General features: G+C 49.1%; 1 protein-coding gene across 1 annotated transcript in view; it reads left to right on the top strand.

Annotated features, from left to right (window-relative positions):
• Positions 1–668: 668 nt before the first annotated feature.
• ZC3H3 (zinc finger CCCH-type containing 3) overlaps positions 669–18,653 on the top strand; it is a 69,980-nt gene continuing 51,995 nt past the window's right edge. Inside the window, exons 1-2 of the mRNA XM_088531359.1 lie at positions 669–681; positions 12,162–12,318. Of these exons, the coding sequence (XP_088387485.1) occupies positions 669–681; positions 12,162–12,318 (170 nt within the window). The remainder of the gene's footprint in view (positions 682–12,161; positions 12,319–18,653) is intronic.

The following is an 18,653-nucleotide window of genomic DNA, read 5'->3' as shown; positions in this document are numbered from 1 at the left end:
TGGGAAGTCTGGCCCAGCGCCCCATGCTGCTGAGGGCTAATGTGAAAGTTTGGTGAGTGCTAATGATGTTCAGAGCTGGGCATCGAGTCCAGCTCTTTGCCGTCCTTCAGCGCGCTGCCTCGTGGCACACGTACAGCCCCTATAGCATGGGGGATTATGGTTTTATGGCTTGCACGTGGGCTTTGCTGTGAGCTGCTGGTTCTTTTTATAGAGCTACTATTCTCAGGGTGGTTCAGAGAGGGGGTTTCTGACCTTTCAGCAAAAGAGTGTGCTTCCCTCGCTTCTTGGCGTTGTCAAAGCACTAAGAGCCACATGAAAGTGGTCTACACATAGAGGAGCACCTTTGGATTAGTTTTAACCCTGTGCAGAATGGCGACTTGCCGTGGGGGGATTTGGATCTTGAGCTGGTGGCGCTGGCAATAAATCAAAAATAGATACAGAGGGCGAGGTGGAAAATAAACACAGAGAGGAGCGTGCGAATGCGAAGGAACCTCAGCAGTGGATCGTTTTATTAGCTCAGCACTAATTATCTTTGTGAGTCTGTGCAAGCATTAGTTAAGCTGCCACCACCTGCAAAGTAGGTAAGGAGGGAGGGTTTTACATGCGCAGGTACCGATGAGGCTACTCTCTCCTTCAGCGGCATCTTCAACCTGTTGAGCAGTGTCACCATGTGGGTAGAAGGTAAGGAAGGACCTCAGGATGCCAGAAGGGGACAATGTGCATCTCCATGAACACCATTTTTCATAAATGAACAAAATGGGCCAGCTGAGGGACAGCTGTGTTGCGAGGCCACGAGGGTTTGCAGGGAGCCACTCCAGAGCTGTATATTTATGCCCTATTGGCAAGGTCGGGTTTCACCGTGACCACAAACAGTCTGGTTTTGTTTATAATTAAAACCACGCTCGCTTTGCACTGGTACGGGATGCTGGACCGACAGCCTGGCACCCCGCTGAGGGTGCAAAGATCTGTGCTGCTCAAGCAAAAGGCATCTTGGAGATAACGTTACAAGGCGTTGGAGATTTGTTTGAAAGGGGACCCCAAGAAGGAAAGAAACTCAAGTTCTGCGGGAGAACTCTTGCTGGAAGCATCGATGGGTTTGTCCTTACGACATTCCTGTTAAATCTCCTTGGGAAATGGAAGAGTTTGGGGAAGTAATTGAGGCTGCAGTGAAGTCTTACAGATGGTGGTGGGGTCAAGGGATCCATAGATGCCTTGACTGCAGTGGAGAAAAGACTCAAATAGGCTGTGATGGTCTTCTCTGCTCATCATGAACCTGCCTTTGGTGTAGATGTGCTGCACGGGACCTCCTAAGGCAGCTGGACCACATCCATTGGGACCGAGTGACAGCTGGCACCCAACACGTCACCTCTTTGCATCATGTAGACAGGTTGCAAGAGGGTCTCCTTCCCCAGAGACTTGAGGCCACCTGTAACAACCTTGGTGAAGAGGATAAGGATACAAAAAAATCCCCCAAAACCCAAACTGTTAGACTGATATGTACCAAGGAGAAAGGAGAGGGTTTTCTTAGGAAGGTATGGAGACCCAAAATAACAGCACCGTGAACTGGGCCGGTTGTTTTTGCTGGAACAGCTTGGTAATAGTAGGAGGTTGGTCTGGGAATGCGGAGGGTGTCAGCCCTGCCACGGTGTCAAGTTGTCGTTTGTGAGAATTCGCACTCGCAGCCAAGTTTCTCTTCTGACTTTCTGGATGAACTTCTGACTTTCTGGGTGATAAAACTTGTTGAGTAGAATTTTTGAAAGCTCCCGAGGGTGCCCCATGGGGCAGCAGTTGTTCACCCTGCATCTCACAAGCTCTTTCAGGAAACCACAGTCAGACTTGCTGGTGGACTGTTGTGGACCTGTAACTAGTCCCTGCCTTTGTCTTCAGCTTCTTATTGGAGTTCAGAATTTGGAAAAAATGTGGCCAACAATTGCAGAAGGAACAAGAAGTCAACAAGGAGCCAATGGGTGTTCCCAGCTGCACCATGGAGTCACTTCTCTCCTGAAAAGCTGTAGAAAGGCCTAGTCCTACCTTATGTGTGGAAGGAGGGCAGTGTGAGTGCCTTCCTGGGTCAGTAATTAAGCTGTTCCTGTAATTACTTATTAGAGCAAGAGGTTTGAGAGCAGTACTTAGAGCTGAAAAGGGGACCTGGCAGTTTTCTCTGTGATTCTTGGAGTTTTTTTCTCATTGGCACCTTTATTGGTGGTATTTTTGGCTCTACTTTCGTTTCTTTTCCTGGATTCAGTGTTCATGGTCCTGGGAAGTTGACACCTCGGGCTTCTCTCCTTTTGACCTTTCTTTAAATGCAGTAATGAAATAGCAAAGAAGGAAGGGCTATAGGGGAAGACTCCTACAGCTGAAATGATCTTCATTTATTGATTTTTACCACCCCTAAGAGAAGGTGCTCCCTTCCTCTGAAATGGGTCAATATTTCTTGATGTGCTTCTGCCCTGTGAAGGGAGACACCAACAGTGCAGCCAGAACAGAAGATACGGTTTCTAAGGCATCTTTTTCTTGGCTTTTTATTTTTCTTGTTAAGAAAAAAGGATTGAAGATCATCTCATGAAGATGTTGATGCTACTTCTCTGCTGGGCTCAATTGAGCCAGCTATGTTAGGCTGCTGCAGTCAACTGGGCTGTTTCATTTCTCTTAAACATGTGCTGAAACACATCTGGGTAAGGTGGAAGGACTCCACAGAGACATGGGTCCGACTCATACTTACTGAAATCGGTACAGGAGGTACCTTTGCCCCTGTCTCTGGGGTTGAGCAGAGCAAAGTCATGCTCCATGATTGCAACAAGTCATCGTTCCTCTGAGAAATGGAATTTTTCTCTTTGTGTACAAGTGATAAAAGTTGTGTTCATGCTGCTTGTCTTGATGCTTTGGAAACTGAGAGTTGGCTACAGCTCTACTTTGGCCATCTTGGTACCTTCTCCTTTAGTGGAGAGCTGCGAGGAGAGGAAGTGGGTTGCTCTTCATCTCAGGTTCATCCTCGGTCATCAAGACCTTCCACTAGTGCCTGTCATGGGTTCAGTGCGGACCCTTGTGGCTTTGCGGTCAAGGGTGGCGTTTGGTGGCACTGCAGGCCCGGAGCTCGGTCCCATTGCCTCACATGGTAGTCTGGGAACCACCGCCTCTCTGTGACTCTGCTGGGTATTATTAGAAGTGATGTGGTCACATCTAAGCCACTTCTCTTGGCATTTGAGCGCTATTCAATGTAAAAATATCCCCTGAGGAGAGAGGGGGAAGCACGGATGCTTGAGTGGTGAAAGGAGACCCGGATCTAGAGGCAGTTACGGCTCAGGATTTGTGCTGGAGAGTTTCCAAGGGTTCTGCGTTGGGAACCTGGCCCCTCGCCTCGCTGCAGCGCACGGAGTTATGTCGACTGATCCTGAGAGGATTTATTTCTAGAAGGAGGTTGGGTGGGAGTCGTTTTCTCCATCAGAAACCTGTGTTTGGTTTAATAACAAGCAAGCACGCGAGCACTTTTTCCTCGTGACTACTGCAACCCCCTGCCGTGTTGTCAATAAAAAGATTACCTGACAGCCTAGAAAGGAAAAGGAAAATTTATCAAGTATTACCACCCCAGTCTAGAATTACTTGTCAAACTCAGAGGCAGGAAGACTGAGATTTCTTGTTCTCCTTTCCCTCTCCCATGCTGACATCCCTTGGCAATTCCAAGAACGGGAAGAGGGAAGGGGGAAGTTCTTCCCTTTCCTTCCTGAAAAGGGCCCTTTACATGGAGCAATCCGAAGATGCCCATCTCTGATGCAGGTTTTTGGCTCGTTCGGTTGCAGTTTGGACCTGGTCGTCTTTGTTCCTGCAGTTCTGACGACCCGGCTGGGATGATATGACCACCCGGCTGGGTGTCTTTTGGTGCCGTCTGACCACATTGACACGGAGCTGCCGGTTCCTTTTTCTTTTAATGCACATGAGGCCGCAGTCTTTGGGGATGTGGGAGAATTTGGGGCAAACTTGCCCACCTGTATCACCCAAGTGGGGAAATATAAACAAATAAACCACACGTACTGATATTTGTGCATACTTTAGGCATATAAAAACAAACCAAAAAAACAACTTAGGTTTTGTAACCTGACAGATATTTGCTTTACATAAACGAGGTTTTTTTTAAAAAAAAATCACTTTGATCTGTTGAAGGCCTGCTCAAATAAAAGGTTTTTCCCCATATAAACCAAACTTTCATGTAGCAAGAGAGTGCAAAAACTGGCTGTGATCCGGTGTTGGGATCTGCTTGATGACTATTCCAGCAGAGGTGCCAGGAGACATGAGGAGCCACTACAGCAACCTAGATTTGGCCTTTGGGAGACCTCTTCTCTAAGAGTTCTTCTCCTCTAGCCTGAGCTTCACTCGGTTCAGCTGAGTGCCCCCTTCCCTCACTATCTTCCCTTCCCTTTCCATCAATCTTCATGGCTCCAAAGTTGCTGTGTTAAGTGGAAATGGGTAAGGTTAACAGCTGCTTAAAAGGAAATTAAACCTTGCAGCCCTTGATGCTGTGAGGATCCACCGTGTTTCTTCCCCTTAGTAGATGTAGGCACAGGGTACATGATGTGGGCTTTGGAGGATGACATAGATCGGCTGGAGCCTGGCGATGAGAAGATCCCAGATCTTGACTCACTGAGTCTTCTCTCCTTGGCTGTGCTAGGAGGAAAGGGAAGGAGCACACAGGTGATAACCATGCACTGAGTTAGCATGCGCTTCAGCCCTTCTCCTGCTCCTCATGGACTGAGAGCTGCCTGTAGGGTTGACCTTTGGCGATTGTTTTCTGCCGACTGAGTGCGTTGGGTCTACCTTTCCCATCCATGATTTGGTCTACAAGCAGGAGCACCTCCCCACAGGGACATATTTCCCAAGCACATTGGAAGGCAAGGTATTTCTGGGTGTGATCCGACCGTGGCTCTGAGGCAGATGAGTTTCCCCCTCAACGAAGCAACCTGAGAGCAACCAACCTCCAACACCCTTGTGCCTCGTTTGCCGGGATGGAGAAGTCACCTAACTGAAGGCACCTGCTTTCCCTTTCTCCCTTCCCATCCATCTTATGCTTTGGAGAGCCCTAGATGAAAGAAGGGGGGAAGCAAAAACCCACCCACAATAATCTATAGCAACTGTCACCCAGCAAACTACTCCCATTTCATACAGATAGGTTAGGTGTCAGCCCGCGATCGATGGCCCTCGTACCATAATTATAAAAACTAGCGGGTTGTGTTGCTTGAGTGAGTTTAAGAAGAGTAGGGTCTCAATCTTTCCTCTAATAGGGCTTTGACAGTGCGCGGCGCAGAGGCTTCGTCTTAGTCTGACAGTGTTGTCATTAAACACCAGGTAGTGTGGAACAACAGGGAACACGGATTCGGAGCGCCCGGGAACACGCGGCTTTGACAGGAGTTATTTGTCATTGCGGAGCTGCCCAAACTCCACCGACTGCAGTACGGATGGCTGCTTAAAGTGACTTATTGCCCCTGTCTGCAGCTGCGGTTGTGATTTGATAATCGGTAAATGTTTGTCAAAGATGAATTCCCTCCCCAGTGCAGGGCCGTGCTGGTGAGAAGCAAATGGGAAGCAGCAGGACGCGCGTGGGCCGAGTGGGAGGATGACGGAAAGGGCAGGTTTCCTAGGGACTGTGCCTCTTTCCTTTTGGGATGGAGAGCTGCCCCGGCTCCAGTCCTCGCTAGCACGTTGGGATTGGGCGCTGGCTCTTGGAGAGCTTGTCCATGAGCACGGTCCTTGGCCGCATTGTGCTTGCTGCAAGCTCTGGAGCCCCATGGACTTTCTCTCTAACTCTTCCCTGAGTACCGCGGCCACTCTTTGACTTGGAGTCTGGTCTGCTGGTGGCCCTGCTGGAGACTTCAAGAATACGTTTTATAAGGAGAGTAAAATCCGTATTTTTTATGTCGTTCATATGGTGTTTTATGGTATTTGTCACAGTTCCAACTTTGTGTTTTCAAGCCCTTCTGCAAGGATATTCTTCATGCGTGTTTGCACCTGCACATGGTGCCAGCAACTTGGAAGCAACTTTTATTCTTAGTTTCGATGGAAGTGGAGCCCATTCTTGGCCTGTTTTATATAAAAGTTTAGAAAAGAGAGTTAAGCTTAACCACACTGCTCGCTGCAATGTTTTCCCCCGTTCACATGGAGCTTGGGGGAGTTATTTTCCTGCAGATGCGGCACCTGGAGCAGGGACTTTCTAAAGGGAGATGGGGAAAGGGAAAAGCAGCCTGGCTGTCACTTTGCTAAGCGGCTTTGGCAGTGCGGGAATGCCTAATGGTTGCAAATGTCTCATTATTAATATAAAAAAGGAAAAAACAGAAGCGCGAGAGCAAGGGAGACATCGCTGCTCCCTCGCAGCCCGGCGCATCCGCCGGCCGTGGCTCCCTCTGCTTTCGTTGGGGGTTTCGGAGCGCTGCAACCCATCAAGAGCGAGGAAAAGTGGAGTGATTTATTAGGCTCATAAAAATGCCTACTTTGTTATTCCGCTCGTCTCGTGTGTGCAGCTTGTTAGGACGAGAGCCCCTGGCAGCTCCTGCCGCGAGGCTGGGGGACCATAGGCGTTTATCAGCCTCCCTTCTGCCTCCGCTGCCACCCCCGGGCTCATTTAGAGGGATGGCCCTGGCTCCTGGAAATGCGTTAATAACCAGACGCTGAAGGAAGCGGGGGGAGATGCAAAAAACTCCTCTTTTGTTATAATAATAATAAGGGTTGTGTTGGAACAAGGCCCAAAGCTCCAGGGACCCATTGGGGCTCTTTAGCTGCGTGGTTAGTGCATTAACTGTGACCACCTCTTGGGGATGGCGACGGAGGCCACGTGACGTTGTCCTCCTTCCCCCAGCAGCACTTTGCTGGGGTCTGTTAACGTCCCTCTCATTGCTGTGATTAAACGGGAAGCCAGGACACTGGGGCAGGTGGTCTCATCCCAATCCTGACCCTCGTGGCTCAGCAGGAAAAGGTGTTCGATCCATCAGCCCCCCTCCTTCCGATTCAAGCTGCTGGAAAATGCAGGGAAGTGCTTTCTGTGCCTTTGGGATGACGCTGGCAAGTGTTGCCCGTGAAGGGGAACATTTACTTCGATGGCAGACGCTATCTACGGAAGGAGGATGAGCACGTAGAGGAGCACGGAGGAGTTGGGAGAAATTGGACAGATGGGTGGATTGATGGGAAAGATGGATAGGTGGATCTGAGAGGTGGATAAAATAAATCTCCGCGTTGGCAACTTTCTCAGTGTGAACGTATGTACGGATGCTCTTGCTTTTTAGTTGCTGAAGGGCAGTGCTGATGAGAGGAACGGCCTCGCCGGCTCCAAGATCTTTGCCATTCACCTCTTCCGAGTTGCAAGCTTGACCATTGGGCTGTTGAGGCCATCCCTGAATCCAGCTCTTTGTAGACACATTAGACAGCAGTGAGGTGTGTGAGGCATGGAAGAATCCAGCCCTCGGTCCATCTGATGCCTCCGTGCAGAACAGCTTGATCTTCAGGGGTTTTCACTGTGGAGATTGGAAACTGTTGGAGATTAGAAACTGTCCTAGTTGTCACCAAGTTACCCATGAGGCAGCAATGTGCCCTCATGGCCAAGAAGGCTGATGGGATCCCGGCTGTATCAGGAGGAGCGTTGCTAGCAGGGCAAGGGAGGGGATCCTGCCCCTCTGCTCAGCTCTAAGGAGGCACCTGGAGCATTGGAGGCAGTTCTGGGCTCCCCATGACAAGGGGGAGGTGGTCCAGTGTAGGGCCACGAAGATGATGAAGGGACTGGAGCATCTATCGTATGAGGAAAGCCCAAGTGAGCTGGGCCTGTTTAGCCTGGAGAAGAGAAGGCTGAGAGGGATCTGATCAACATGTTCAAGTACCTGAGGGGTGATTGTAGGGAGGATGGACCCAAGCTCTTCTCGGTGGTGGCTGGTGACAGGACAAAGGGTAACGGGTACAAGTTGAAACCCAGACAGTTCCATCTCCATGTGAGGAAGAACTTCTTTCCTGTGAGGGTGCCAGAGCCCTGGCACAGGCTGCCCAGAGAGGCTGTGGAGTCTCCGTCTCTGGAAATCTTCAAACCTGCCTGGATGCCACCCTGTGCCCCGTGCTCTGGGTGTCCCTGCTGGAGCAGGGGGTTGGGCTGGATTATCTCTAGAGGTCTCTTCCAACCTCAAACATTCTGTGATTCTGTGAAACCCAGTCAACGGGAGATGATTTTTAACGGGGGAGCAAGAGAGGCTCTTTGTGTTGGGTAAGCTTTGTGCCTATGTGATGGCCTCCAGAATATGTAATCCCCGTGCAAACATGGCACTGATGTCCCCAGAGTTCTGCTTCAGTGCATGAGGTTGTTGGCGTGGATTGGTGTGATGAGTCCTTCCTGGCACCTGGAGAAACCTTCACCAGAAGTGGACTCTGCAGAGCGCATGGGATGTTGTAAATGTTGAGGACTTCCAGACAGAGTGAAGAAGAAAAATGTGGAAAAATGATTTTTCCCGAATATTTGAGTGTTTTGGGGATTCAGTCATCCCAGTCATCAAAGCAGAAATCACTTGAGTTTTTTGTGACATAGCACCAATGCAAAGATGGGTGACAGCTCCTGAAAGCTCCAGGGCCCTTGTTCTCCAGGGCTGAGACCCAGAAACACCTTCTTGAAAGACAAACCTGGGCTTGCCTGATGGCCGGATTGCTGTTGAGCAGAGAAACTGGGGGATTTTCAAGAATCGTGATGGTTTTGAAACAAATCCTGACTTACTTGGTGAAAGGGAAACTGTGTCTCACCAGGGATGATTAGACTTCTTCTGGAAGAACCCTACCATCGAGTGTCATTCCAGTTTCCATCCTGTAAAGACTTTACTCCTTCCCTCTTGCAGGTCAGTGCCATACACCAAGTCAGACTTTTGCCAAAAAATCTCAATGAGAAACTCCTCAGAAAAGCTAGTTTGGGAAGTGTTATCACTCGCTTTGGCTGGGTGAGTTTTTGAGACTGTCCATGACAACCTTTGTGGGAAGATCCTCTCCCTGCTGTGTCTGTGTTTCCAGGAATCAGAAGTCCAGATCTCACTTAAAGCCATTAATATTTGCTGTGCATGTACAGTCCATCTTAATACTCTATGTGGATTTTTTGGATACCTTCCCTGCTAAAATTAGGGTCTCCTTAGAGTTGCTCTCCAGCGAGTGCCATCTTGCCAACGATGAGTTGCTCCATCCTTGCTTCTTCCTTGCCCATGCTCCGTTCAACCTAAGGAATGAGTGAAGCAGGTTTGCTATCAATTCCCCAAATGTTGCCAGCTCAAAGCGTTGGCTGTGCCAGGAAAAGATGAAAATCCACTTGAAAACTGCCCAAAACGCTTGAGCAGCAGAGCTTCTTCTCCTGTTGTCCTCGGCGAACGTTGCGGCGCAGCAGCCTCGCTTGGGCTCGCAGGTAGAAAGCGCTTTGGATCGAGGTGCTTTAATTCCTCTTAAGCAACCGTTTGCGATCATAAACGGCCATTTACGCCGTCCTAAATAGCTGCCTCTCCTGCAAGAGCTCAGAAGCAAACGAGCGTGGAAAATTCAATTCCCCCCTCCGCTACCAAAGGCTGCTCCTTTTGGAAGCAGATTCCTGGAGCAATATAATTAACCTCTCGCTGCGCCATTCTGCGCGAACATATTGAACGTGCTTGGCGGTAATTGCCCCCCTAATACCGGCGTCTGCTTTCACACTGAACTCGTAACAGTATTAGGGTAATCCCGGAGCCTTTTGTCAACTCCAGGAACTTGGCTGAGCGGGGATGCAGAACAAAAGCCTTTGGTGCCGGGCCACTCCGTGCTGGAATTTTGTAGGAGTTTCCGGTGCAATGGGTGATGCCGAAACAAGTTGCAATCTAGGCAGCACTGATTAAATTTTATTCCCCCAGATCTGGCCTGGAGTCAGTGCCTGGAGCCGTGTCCCATCTCCCTGATGGTTGTTGGCCATTCCCATAAATTCCCGCAACCCCTCCTGGCTGCTCTCAGTTCAGAGGTAGGGATTTTAAGAGCTAAAACACCTTGGGAAAATACTTGGGATTATTTTATTTCCTTTGAAAAAATATCAACATTCTTGACCTGCTTGAATGCTTTATAATTTGCAGCATTTTGGGAAAAAGAAAAAAAAAACCTACATGGCACATCACATCTTGCAGCGGTTTGTAACAGACCTGACCACATATTTTGTTTACTTTGCCCTTAAAAAGTGTAGCTTGAAACCCACCTCCTCCGAGGCACCTGTTTTGCAGGTGGGAAAGCTGAGAGACGACGTGGGATTTGGGGTTTTAACTTGCAGGATTGCTGGGTTTCCACCCTGTTTGGATGCCAGGACATCCCTTCTCTTCAGGGATGCTGCAACTTCTTGAAAGAGGAGAAATGGGAATTTTAGCAGCATTTCCTGCACCCCACTGATGATTCCGTATGGATGGAGAGGCTGCAAGGGGAGACCAGGGCCTCCCTATGAGATTTAAGAATGCCAGGTGAAGGGAGGGCTTGGAAGTGCATCCGGATCGCGCTTTTCCAGCAGCACCAGGAGCAAAGCACCAGCTCAGCAGCGCGGGCGCCGGACTCCGGCTGATAAATGGGACTCATATCCCGTTGGCGAATGATGCAAGCAGAATTTTTTTCCCCCTCCTTTCCTCCCTTTTTTTCCCTTCGCAGTTTGTCTTCCTGCGCGGCCGTAAAAGTTTTTAATTAGGAAAGCTAATGAGATCGATTAGTCATTAGGAGTGACCTGCGGGCGCGTGCACGGGGCTGATAACGGGGGACGCCGGGGTATTGCTGGCAATAAAAGTGGCGAGGCCGGGATCACGGTGGAGCACAGGGAATACATCCCGCGGCAGGGGAAAAAAGGGAGAGAGAGGAAAAATTGCAGCCCTGGGAGTCTGTAATGAAGGGAATTAAACCACCCGCCTATCTAAATAACATGATTATCTACACAAAACCCCTCCGCTAGCAAGCAATAATAGGAGCGAGCTCTTCAGAGAGGCGCTTGCAAGATGCTGGCGATGCCGATGTCTCAATGCCCGGTTACTGCAAGGGGTGAACAGGGATCCACGTGGAGCTGCCGCAGCTGGAGCTTGCAAAGGGGCTGAAAAATAAAAATAATATTGCAGGGGGGATTCGGGTTATCACCCCCTTATTTATTTTGCAAGGTCGGGGCAAGGGGTGGTGCCTGAGTCTAATGCAAAAGTTTCCACGCTGGGAAATAGTGTAATTAAAAAAAAAATTAATTTGCTTTCCGTCCTTTTTTTTCCAACCTCTCCTTTCTTTTTCTTTCCTTGCTTTTAAAGCTCTGGTTAGTCCCGGGGATCCCAATGTTAGGTGACTCGGGTGGGATGTCTTTCTTGGCAATGCGGCATTTCTACCTCGCTTCCCTGGTACTTGGAGCGCGGGAAGCTCCGTTGGCAGCGGGAGGCTAAATCTGTGGCTTAGCGAGGCCACGGCAGAGGTTTTAACTCTTACGCAGTGCAAATCCACGCTGCAAAGGGTGGATTTTTCCCTTTGGAGCTCAATTGCAACTGGACACGCAGGAAAAACAGAGGGAAAAACCTGCAATGCGGTCGCTGATTTTTTTTTTTGCCTTTAGACGACAAGGCAGCCCCTTATTTCATATCATTTGCTTGGGAAGCGACCCTGTGCTCCCTTCTTCCGCAACATGGGATGGGTCTGATATTTTCAGGGGAAATAACGATTCCGGGTTCCCCCCCCTGCTCTGAACCTTGCGATAATTTTAATGAGAGTCTCCTCAAGAAAAACAGCCGCCCCCTTTAAATCAGTTATAAAAGCAGAGGACTTGGGCTCAGCGTGTCATGTCAGCTTTAATTATCTGGGCAGTTATAGCCGTATGTTATAAAAGTCGAGCAATTAGATGCATTCCTTAAAGGCGTGGACGAAAATTGCCGGCTATCAAGCGGTGCCAAACTGGAGTTGCACCGTCTCTCTGTTGAGTTGGACGCACGTTGCACAACGCTGTGGAAAAAAGGGGATGATTAAACATATAAATCTGGTGCAAATGGAGATGTCAGGAATCCAGGTATCGTCCAGGAGGGATCTGTTTTCCGGCTGAGGCTGGAGCAGCTGTGCTTCTCCCTAGGAGGTTGAGTAGATCCCTTGTCCGCCTCTTCTCAACGTGCCCCTCGGTTTCAGTCCCGCTTTTCCCCCATTTTGCTCTCTTGCAGGGACCAATGTGCACTTTGTGCGGAGCCCCCCGGGCAGCAAGGTGATCAAGACGCGCTACAGGATAGTGAAGAAGAACGTGGCGTCTTCCGGGGGTGCCTTGTCCTCCTTCAACAGCCCTGTTCTCACTTGGAAGATGAGGCGCTCTGCAACGTCCAGGTAACTCTCGTGATGATCCCATCGATGAGCCCAGTTAGGGCCCAAGGCCCCGTTGGCTTCAAGGGCTGCATCACCCCGCTCCATTATATTCCTTTGCTATAAAAGTCACAAGAATGACTTAATTTCTTTATTTGTTTAGCTGTTTCTGTGCAGAATTTATTGCCTTAAAGTGTAAAATCTCGTTAGTAATCATGTTAGCCTGAGCCGAGACGGTGGCAAATAGCTTATCCCAGCCTGTTGCTCCATATTTATTCCCCATTTGAATTAATTGTTTCCACAAGCTAGTTAAATAAGCTATAAGGAAGCTGCATAAAAGAATATGAGTCTTTCCAGATGACTTTAGGAGACTTGCTGCCTGTTTTGGAGGTAGACGAGTCTTGTTGATAGAACGTGGGTCAAACCTGCTACCAAGACCAGGCTTGTCCTCCTTTCCATAGTGTTGTCACGTATATGGTGCTAAGAAGGAGCTTATGAAAAACGTTAGAGGCAGAAGGTTGCCAAACTTGACCTGTAATTACCTATGGAAATATACCAAAGAATATCTCAGAGACCAAGGCAAAATCTGGAAGTTGGGCATGACCAAGGGGTGTCTTGATGGTGCTGTTCGAAACTCACACTCAGAACTCATGGTTTTGGCCCTGAATCAGGTCCTGGCTGTTCGTGGGAGAAGGCTGAGAGCGGGTTGTTCCACTGCTGCTCATTGTTGGCATCCTGCTCCTCCTGCAGTGCCAACCTGCTGGGTGAGGAGAATTTGGCTCTCCTCCGCTATGGCTTTTCTTCATTTTCTTCATTTTGGCATAACAGTATCCTTCCACCTTTTATTTTCTACTCCAGAGACCCCCACATCTCCTCTAACTCCTCTCCAAATCATCCATTTTGCTTCCTTCTGTACGATTGCGGCTCTGCTTGTAGGTGCCACCTCCCCTGCTTCTTCCTTTCCACAAACAAACCACAAATTCTCTTTTTCCTACTTCCTGCCCTTGCATTTACATTGCACCATTATAACATATGTTTGTATCTTATCTGCCCGACAGAGTCCTGGTTTGCCCGGTGCTGTCGCGCTATGATAGAGAGCGAAGCCATCCAGCACTTAATTGTTCTGCTGCTTCTTTAGCCCAAATAGAAGCATTTTGTTTTTTTTGTTTTGTTTGTGTTTTAAAGTATGGCTTTTGCATCATGAATTTACAAGTATATTACAGTGAACTCTGAAATTGTATTGCTTCTCAGAGGTTCATAATTTGCTGCTGGTAATTACAGTGCCTGGTATTTCGTGTGCAAATGAAGATTTGTTTCTCGCAGCTTGTAATCGCCTCCTGTTTGCTCCTGCGGCACAGGGATAATCCTGGCTCTGCTTCTGGTCACTCCCCCGGCAACGATCTCTGCTGGTGGCAGCTGCTTGGAGGGCTGGGGAGAAAAGTAGGAAATGCCTTTAAAACATAGGGAATACTCAGGGATAAATGGTTTTCAGGTTAGCCCCAGGGTTACATGTAAAATTGCTGCCATAGTTCAGTCTTGATGCGCTTCAGTGATGGAATTACCCTGCTAATTGCAGAAGCATTGAGGTTGGCAGGGATCTCTGGAGATCATGCAGTCCAACCTCCCTGCTCAAGCAGGGTCACCTCATGTGCCTTTCCAGGGATTGTATCCAGGTGGCTTTGAAATATCTGCAAGGATAGAGACTCCACACCCACTCTCTGGGCAGCCTGTTTTGTGTCACCCTTGCAGCCAAGAGGCTTTTTCCTCATATTCTCATGTTCGTGTAACGTTTGTCTGGATGACTTTCTCCTGGTGATGGGCTCACAGTGGGGTTCTCCTCAGCCCAACATTCCTCTCTTTACCCTTGGCCATCTCTTCGGTGTCTGATGGCACCTCCAGACCCTTCAGGTGGCCTTAGGTGAATTGTCCCCAGTGAGTGCTCCCATCCCCTTACTGACTTCAAGCTCGTCCTTGCTGGTCTGGGAAGCATCTCACTTTTCTGGTCCTGACCTGGCAGTTCTGAGCAAATCTTGCAGTAGGTGGACGCTCTGTGGAGGTGGTTGCTCCTATCTTTTCATGCTTGCAATGCCCCTTCTCCCCCCTGTTGCTGTGTTGGCTGCAAATTTTTCTCTTTTGTCAGGAAAACCACAAGAAGGTTGATTTTTCTCTCTGCTTTTGGTGAGGACAAAACCGCTCTTCAGGGTCTCTCTGCATTTAATGTTTCACTTGCTGGGGCCTCAAAAGAGAAAATATGACCTGGACTGAGCTCATCTCTCTCCGCTGCTGTCCTGGTTTTATTCCTGGAAGGGGAGTTTGTCCCTACTCGTGGTTGGTGGAGGAGGTTCTGCCATCGACTTTTCCAGCCAGTGACACTTGATGGGAGGGAAAGGGTCTTTGGGTTGTGATGGGGATTTCTCTGGAGCAGGAATTGCGCTGTCCTGCTGAGAGCACTTGCTCACCGAGTCATTTTATCCGTATTAATCTTTGACTTCATTAAAGGAGGCGATTTTAGATCTTATGGCCGCTTTGGGCAAATCTTGATAAAACGCCATCAGCAAATTAAAACAATTATATTTTCAAGCAGCAATAAATCTGCATGTTCAGTCTGGCTGCTACCTGTGTCGCGCGCGATCCATCATCCGGCAAGAGCATGTGGCGAGCGCCTCTCTGCCCCCACCTTTTTCCCTGTTTTTCCTACCTCTCGTGCTCCGCTGTCACTCACATCGCCTTGGATGTGCAACGCGGAGTGAAGCGTTGAGTTGGGAGCTGCTTTCTGCATTGGATTGACTCCAATTTTAGACATTTGGAAGCAAAGGCACTTCTCTCCTAGCTGAGGATGCAGCGTGTGGACCAGCAGAGATCTGGAAGATGCTCCTAGATCCAGGAATGTGCCTGGTTTGACGGGTGTCTCCTACAAGCCCCACTTAGCCGTCAAACTCCCCCCAGACCATAGGCTTGGCCATGGTAATGGATACATCCCTGGGAAATGAGAGAAATGAGATGACTCGCCGCTGGTCCCGATGGTTGCCCCCGCTAATCTTGTGGTGCTTTCCCCCTGTATCCCTGGATTGAGTTCAACTTCGCCCCGCCGCTGACTTTTCCAGAGGCGGTAGGTGGGAGTATATTTTAAATTAATTTTACTGCACTTTTTGTAATATTTTTGTTTTAAATAGATTTATAAGCAGCTCGGGGGCTATTCCTCCAAATTTATGAAGATAATTTTCACTCTCTTGATAAGGTTAAATTTACACCTGCTATTTCCATATTAATTCACATTGCTAAGTGGATCTAATTTTCTTCCGTTCTTCTATCTAGTGAGTGTGGCCTTTCCTAATGCAATTTCCCCCTCACTAAATCACTGTGATCGGGAGTCATGATCGAGTTAAATTAACTTAAATTAATTTACTTAATAAGAGCTCCAGATCATTGTGAATGAGGTTAAGATTTATTGATTCTCCATTTCACTCCTCCCCCTTATCTCGCTCTGCTTTGCTGGTGTGTGGCTCAGCCAGGCGCTGATTTGCTTGCCTCAAATTTCGTTCCCTCCTGTTGATGTTGCGGTTGGTCATCACTTGGATCTCCCGCTGGGATGCAGTCTCGCTGCTCCAACCCATGGTGGCCAGGAGACGGCTCAAGGAATTGGCATGACGGAGTTGCGGGGGATGATGTGATGCACTAAGTTTTGACCACGTTAGGAAGAACTGGTGATTTTTTGCAATCTTTCCTCTATTTCTCCTATGAAGAATACCCTTCACCCTGTCTTTCTCTGTGGCTCAATTGGTATGAGGGGACGTTGCCAGGCTCTGACCAGTTTGCCCAGTGAGCAAGACAGGCTGTCCAGATTTGTTGTGCCTTGCTGAGAGGCAGGCAAGGGCATCCTCTCTTGGGCAGAGAGGAACCTCATGAGGTTCAACAAGGACAAGTGCAGGGTGCTGCACCTGGGGGGAATAACCCCAGGCACCAGTAAAGACTAGGGTTGACCTGCTGGAAAGCAGCTCTGCAGAGAGGGATTTGGGAGTCTTGGTGGACACCAAGTTACCCATGAGGCAGCAATGTGCCCTCGTGGCCAAGAAGGCCAATGGGCTCCTGGCTGCAGCAGGAGGAGCGTTGCCAGCAGGGCGAGGGAGGGGATCCTGCCCCTCTGCTCAGCTCTGGGGAGGCACCTGGAGCATTGGAGGCAGTTCTGGGCTCCCCAGGACAACAGGGACGTGGAGCTGCTAGAGAATGTAGGGCCACAAAGAGGGTGAAGGGACTGGAGCATCTGTTGTATGAGGAAAGGCTAAGTGAGCTGGGCCTGTTTAGTCTGGAGAAGAGCAGGCTGAGAGGGATCTGATCAACACGTTCAAGTACCTGAGGGGAGAGTGTAGGGAGGATGGGGCCAAGCTCTTCTCGGTGGTGGACAGTGACACGACAAGTGGTAATGGGTACAAGTTGAAACCCAGACAGTTTCATCTCCATGTGAGGAAGAACTTCTTTCCTGTGAGGGTGCCAGAGCCCTGGCACAGGCTGCCCAGAGAGGCTGTGGAGTCTCCTTCTCTGGAGATCTTCAAACCCACCTGGATGCCCCATGCCCCATGCTCTGAATGTCCCTGTTTGAGCAGGAGGTTGGACTAGATGATCTCTAGAGGTCCCTTCCAACCTCAGCCATTCTGTGATTTTGTGATCTTTTGGGGTTGAGGGTTCCGTAGGCTTGTTGAAAATCTTATGGGAGAGCTGGGGCTTCTTCCATTAGGGGTATCGGGGTCCATTAATTGCACCTTGGCATGTCTTGGTTGGAGTTGGTAGATGAGGGTGATGGTAGGAGGATGCTCTCCCTTGCAAAACCAGTCAAAGGGCGACTGTTTTGCAGATGGACTGGGGCAGATAGGGCAGACACAACTGCCATTGAGCATGGGCCCCAAGGCAGAGGTAGGAAACACCCATCATCACCTAAGTGGCAAGTGAGACTCGGCCAGAGCAGTGTGCATGGCCTGGAGCCTCCTCAACAGGAGTGAGGTCTTGCCCAAACACCAATGAAGGGATTAACGGTGCATCAAAACTGTTGGTGAGGACTGTGATCCACCTTCTCGTGGAGAGACACAGCCGTTTTTAAAGAAATCTTTCTCCAGGGCTGGTGCATAGCAGCTGATCTTGCATTTATTCGCCCTCGTTGGTGTGGGGAATTGAGCATTGGCCCACTTTGAGTGATTTTCTTGTAAAATAAGGACGGGGGGTGGGGACTAAAAGAAAAATAACCAGTCTGCAAATGGAGTCTGGCACCAGTTGAGAAACTCGGCTCTTTCCTGCAGAAAACTTTGCCGCTCCTCTTGAGGGACAGCCCTACCCCTCCAGCACTATGAATAAGTAAAGAACGAGATAATATAACACTTGTCAGAGAAAGTGCCGGCTCAGTGGAAGAGAAAAGATTTGTCAGCAGAGGATGAGTTTATGTATCATAGTTTTGTTTTCTTCTTCCTTTTCTTGCTATCCCTTGGAGCAAGTCTGAGCAGATGAATCCAGCCACTGGAACCCACGTGGGGTTTCCCTGTTGCCTTTTGATCCGTTGGATGCTCCCATCCTCCTGCCACTTTCCATGGCTTACGGCTGCTCTCCTCTCTATATCCTCGTGCCTGGGAGAAGGAGAAGCTACTGTCTCTATCCTGGTCACTGCCCTTTAAGGAGATTGGGACCCTGCACTCCAGATCACATGGCCACGTTGACCTCCCTGTCTAATCCTCTTCCTTTCCTTCACCTTTCCTTCACTTTCTGCATCACTTCTAGCTGAACCCTTGGGGAAGCGAGCTGATTTCTTGGGTTGTATGGCTTTCCCATACTCTGAAAACCCAATATTTGATTAGTTTTGCTTGAATTTACAATTACAGAAGCAATTGGTTAGGACTGGGCATGTTCTGGGATCTTGCCTCACCCGTTGGCATCAGAGTAAAGTCTTCTCCATTGGATTGGTGACGTTCAGTTGTGCTCTGATCACCAGGAGAGCTTGGAATTTACTGGAGAATGATTTACGGTGCTACTGTATGGGGTGAAAAATCATGGACCATATTCGCGAGACTCAAATGACTGAGATAACGAGAAGACAAAAAAAGAAGTTTGGTTTCAGTGGGAAATGAAGATATCCTTTCCAAATTAACTATTGACCAGGACTCGTTTGAGCACAGGCGAGAATGGCAGCATCGGTCTCTGTGTTTTCCAGGCTTTGGAGGGTATTGGCAGAATTATCTCCTGATTAGCTCTACGCCTACTGCTGTTTCTGGAATGGGCCCAGGATTATGTCAGCCGGAATGGTTGTGTCACTTCAGTATAACTGGGAAGAGAAGGTCTCCCATGGCTGTGTCACCGGAGACCTTTTTAGGGATGCCCAC

This window comes from Tinamus guttatus, unplaced genomic scaffold (genome assembly GCF_059628265.1).
Source record: "Tinamus guttatus ecotype Peru unplaced genomic scaffold, ASM5962826v1 Tinamus_guttatus_pri_ptg000032l, whole genome shotgun sequence".
In the NCBI taxonomy this organism is placed as follows: Eukaryota; Metazoa; Chordata; class Aves; order Tinamiformes; family Tinamidae; genus Tinamus; species Tinamus guttatus.
Note: the sequence above shows the minus strand (reverse complement) of the source record. Positions and strands in the feature narration are given on the sequence as shown.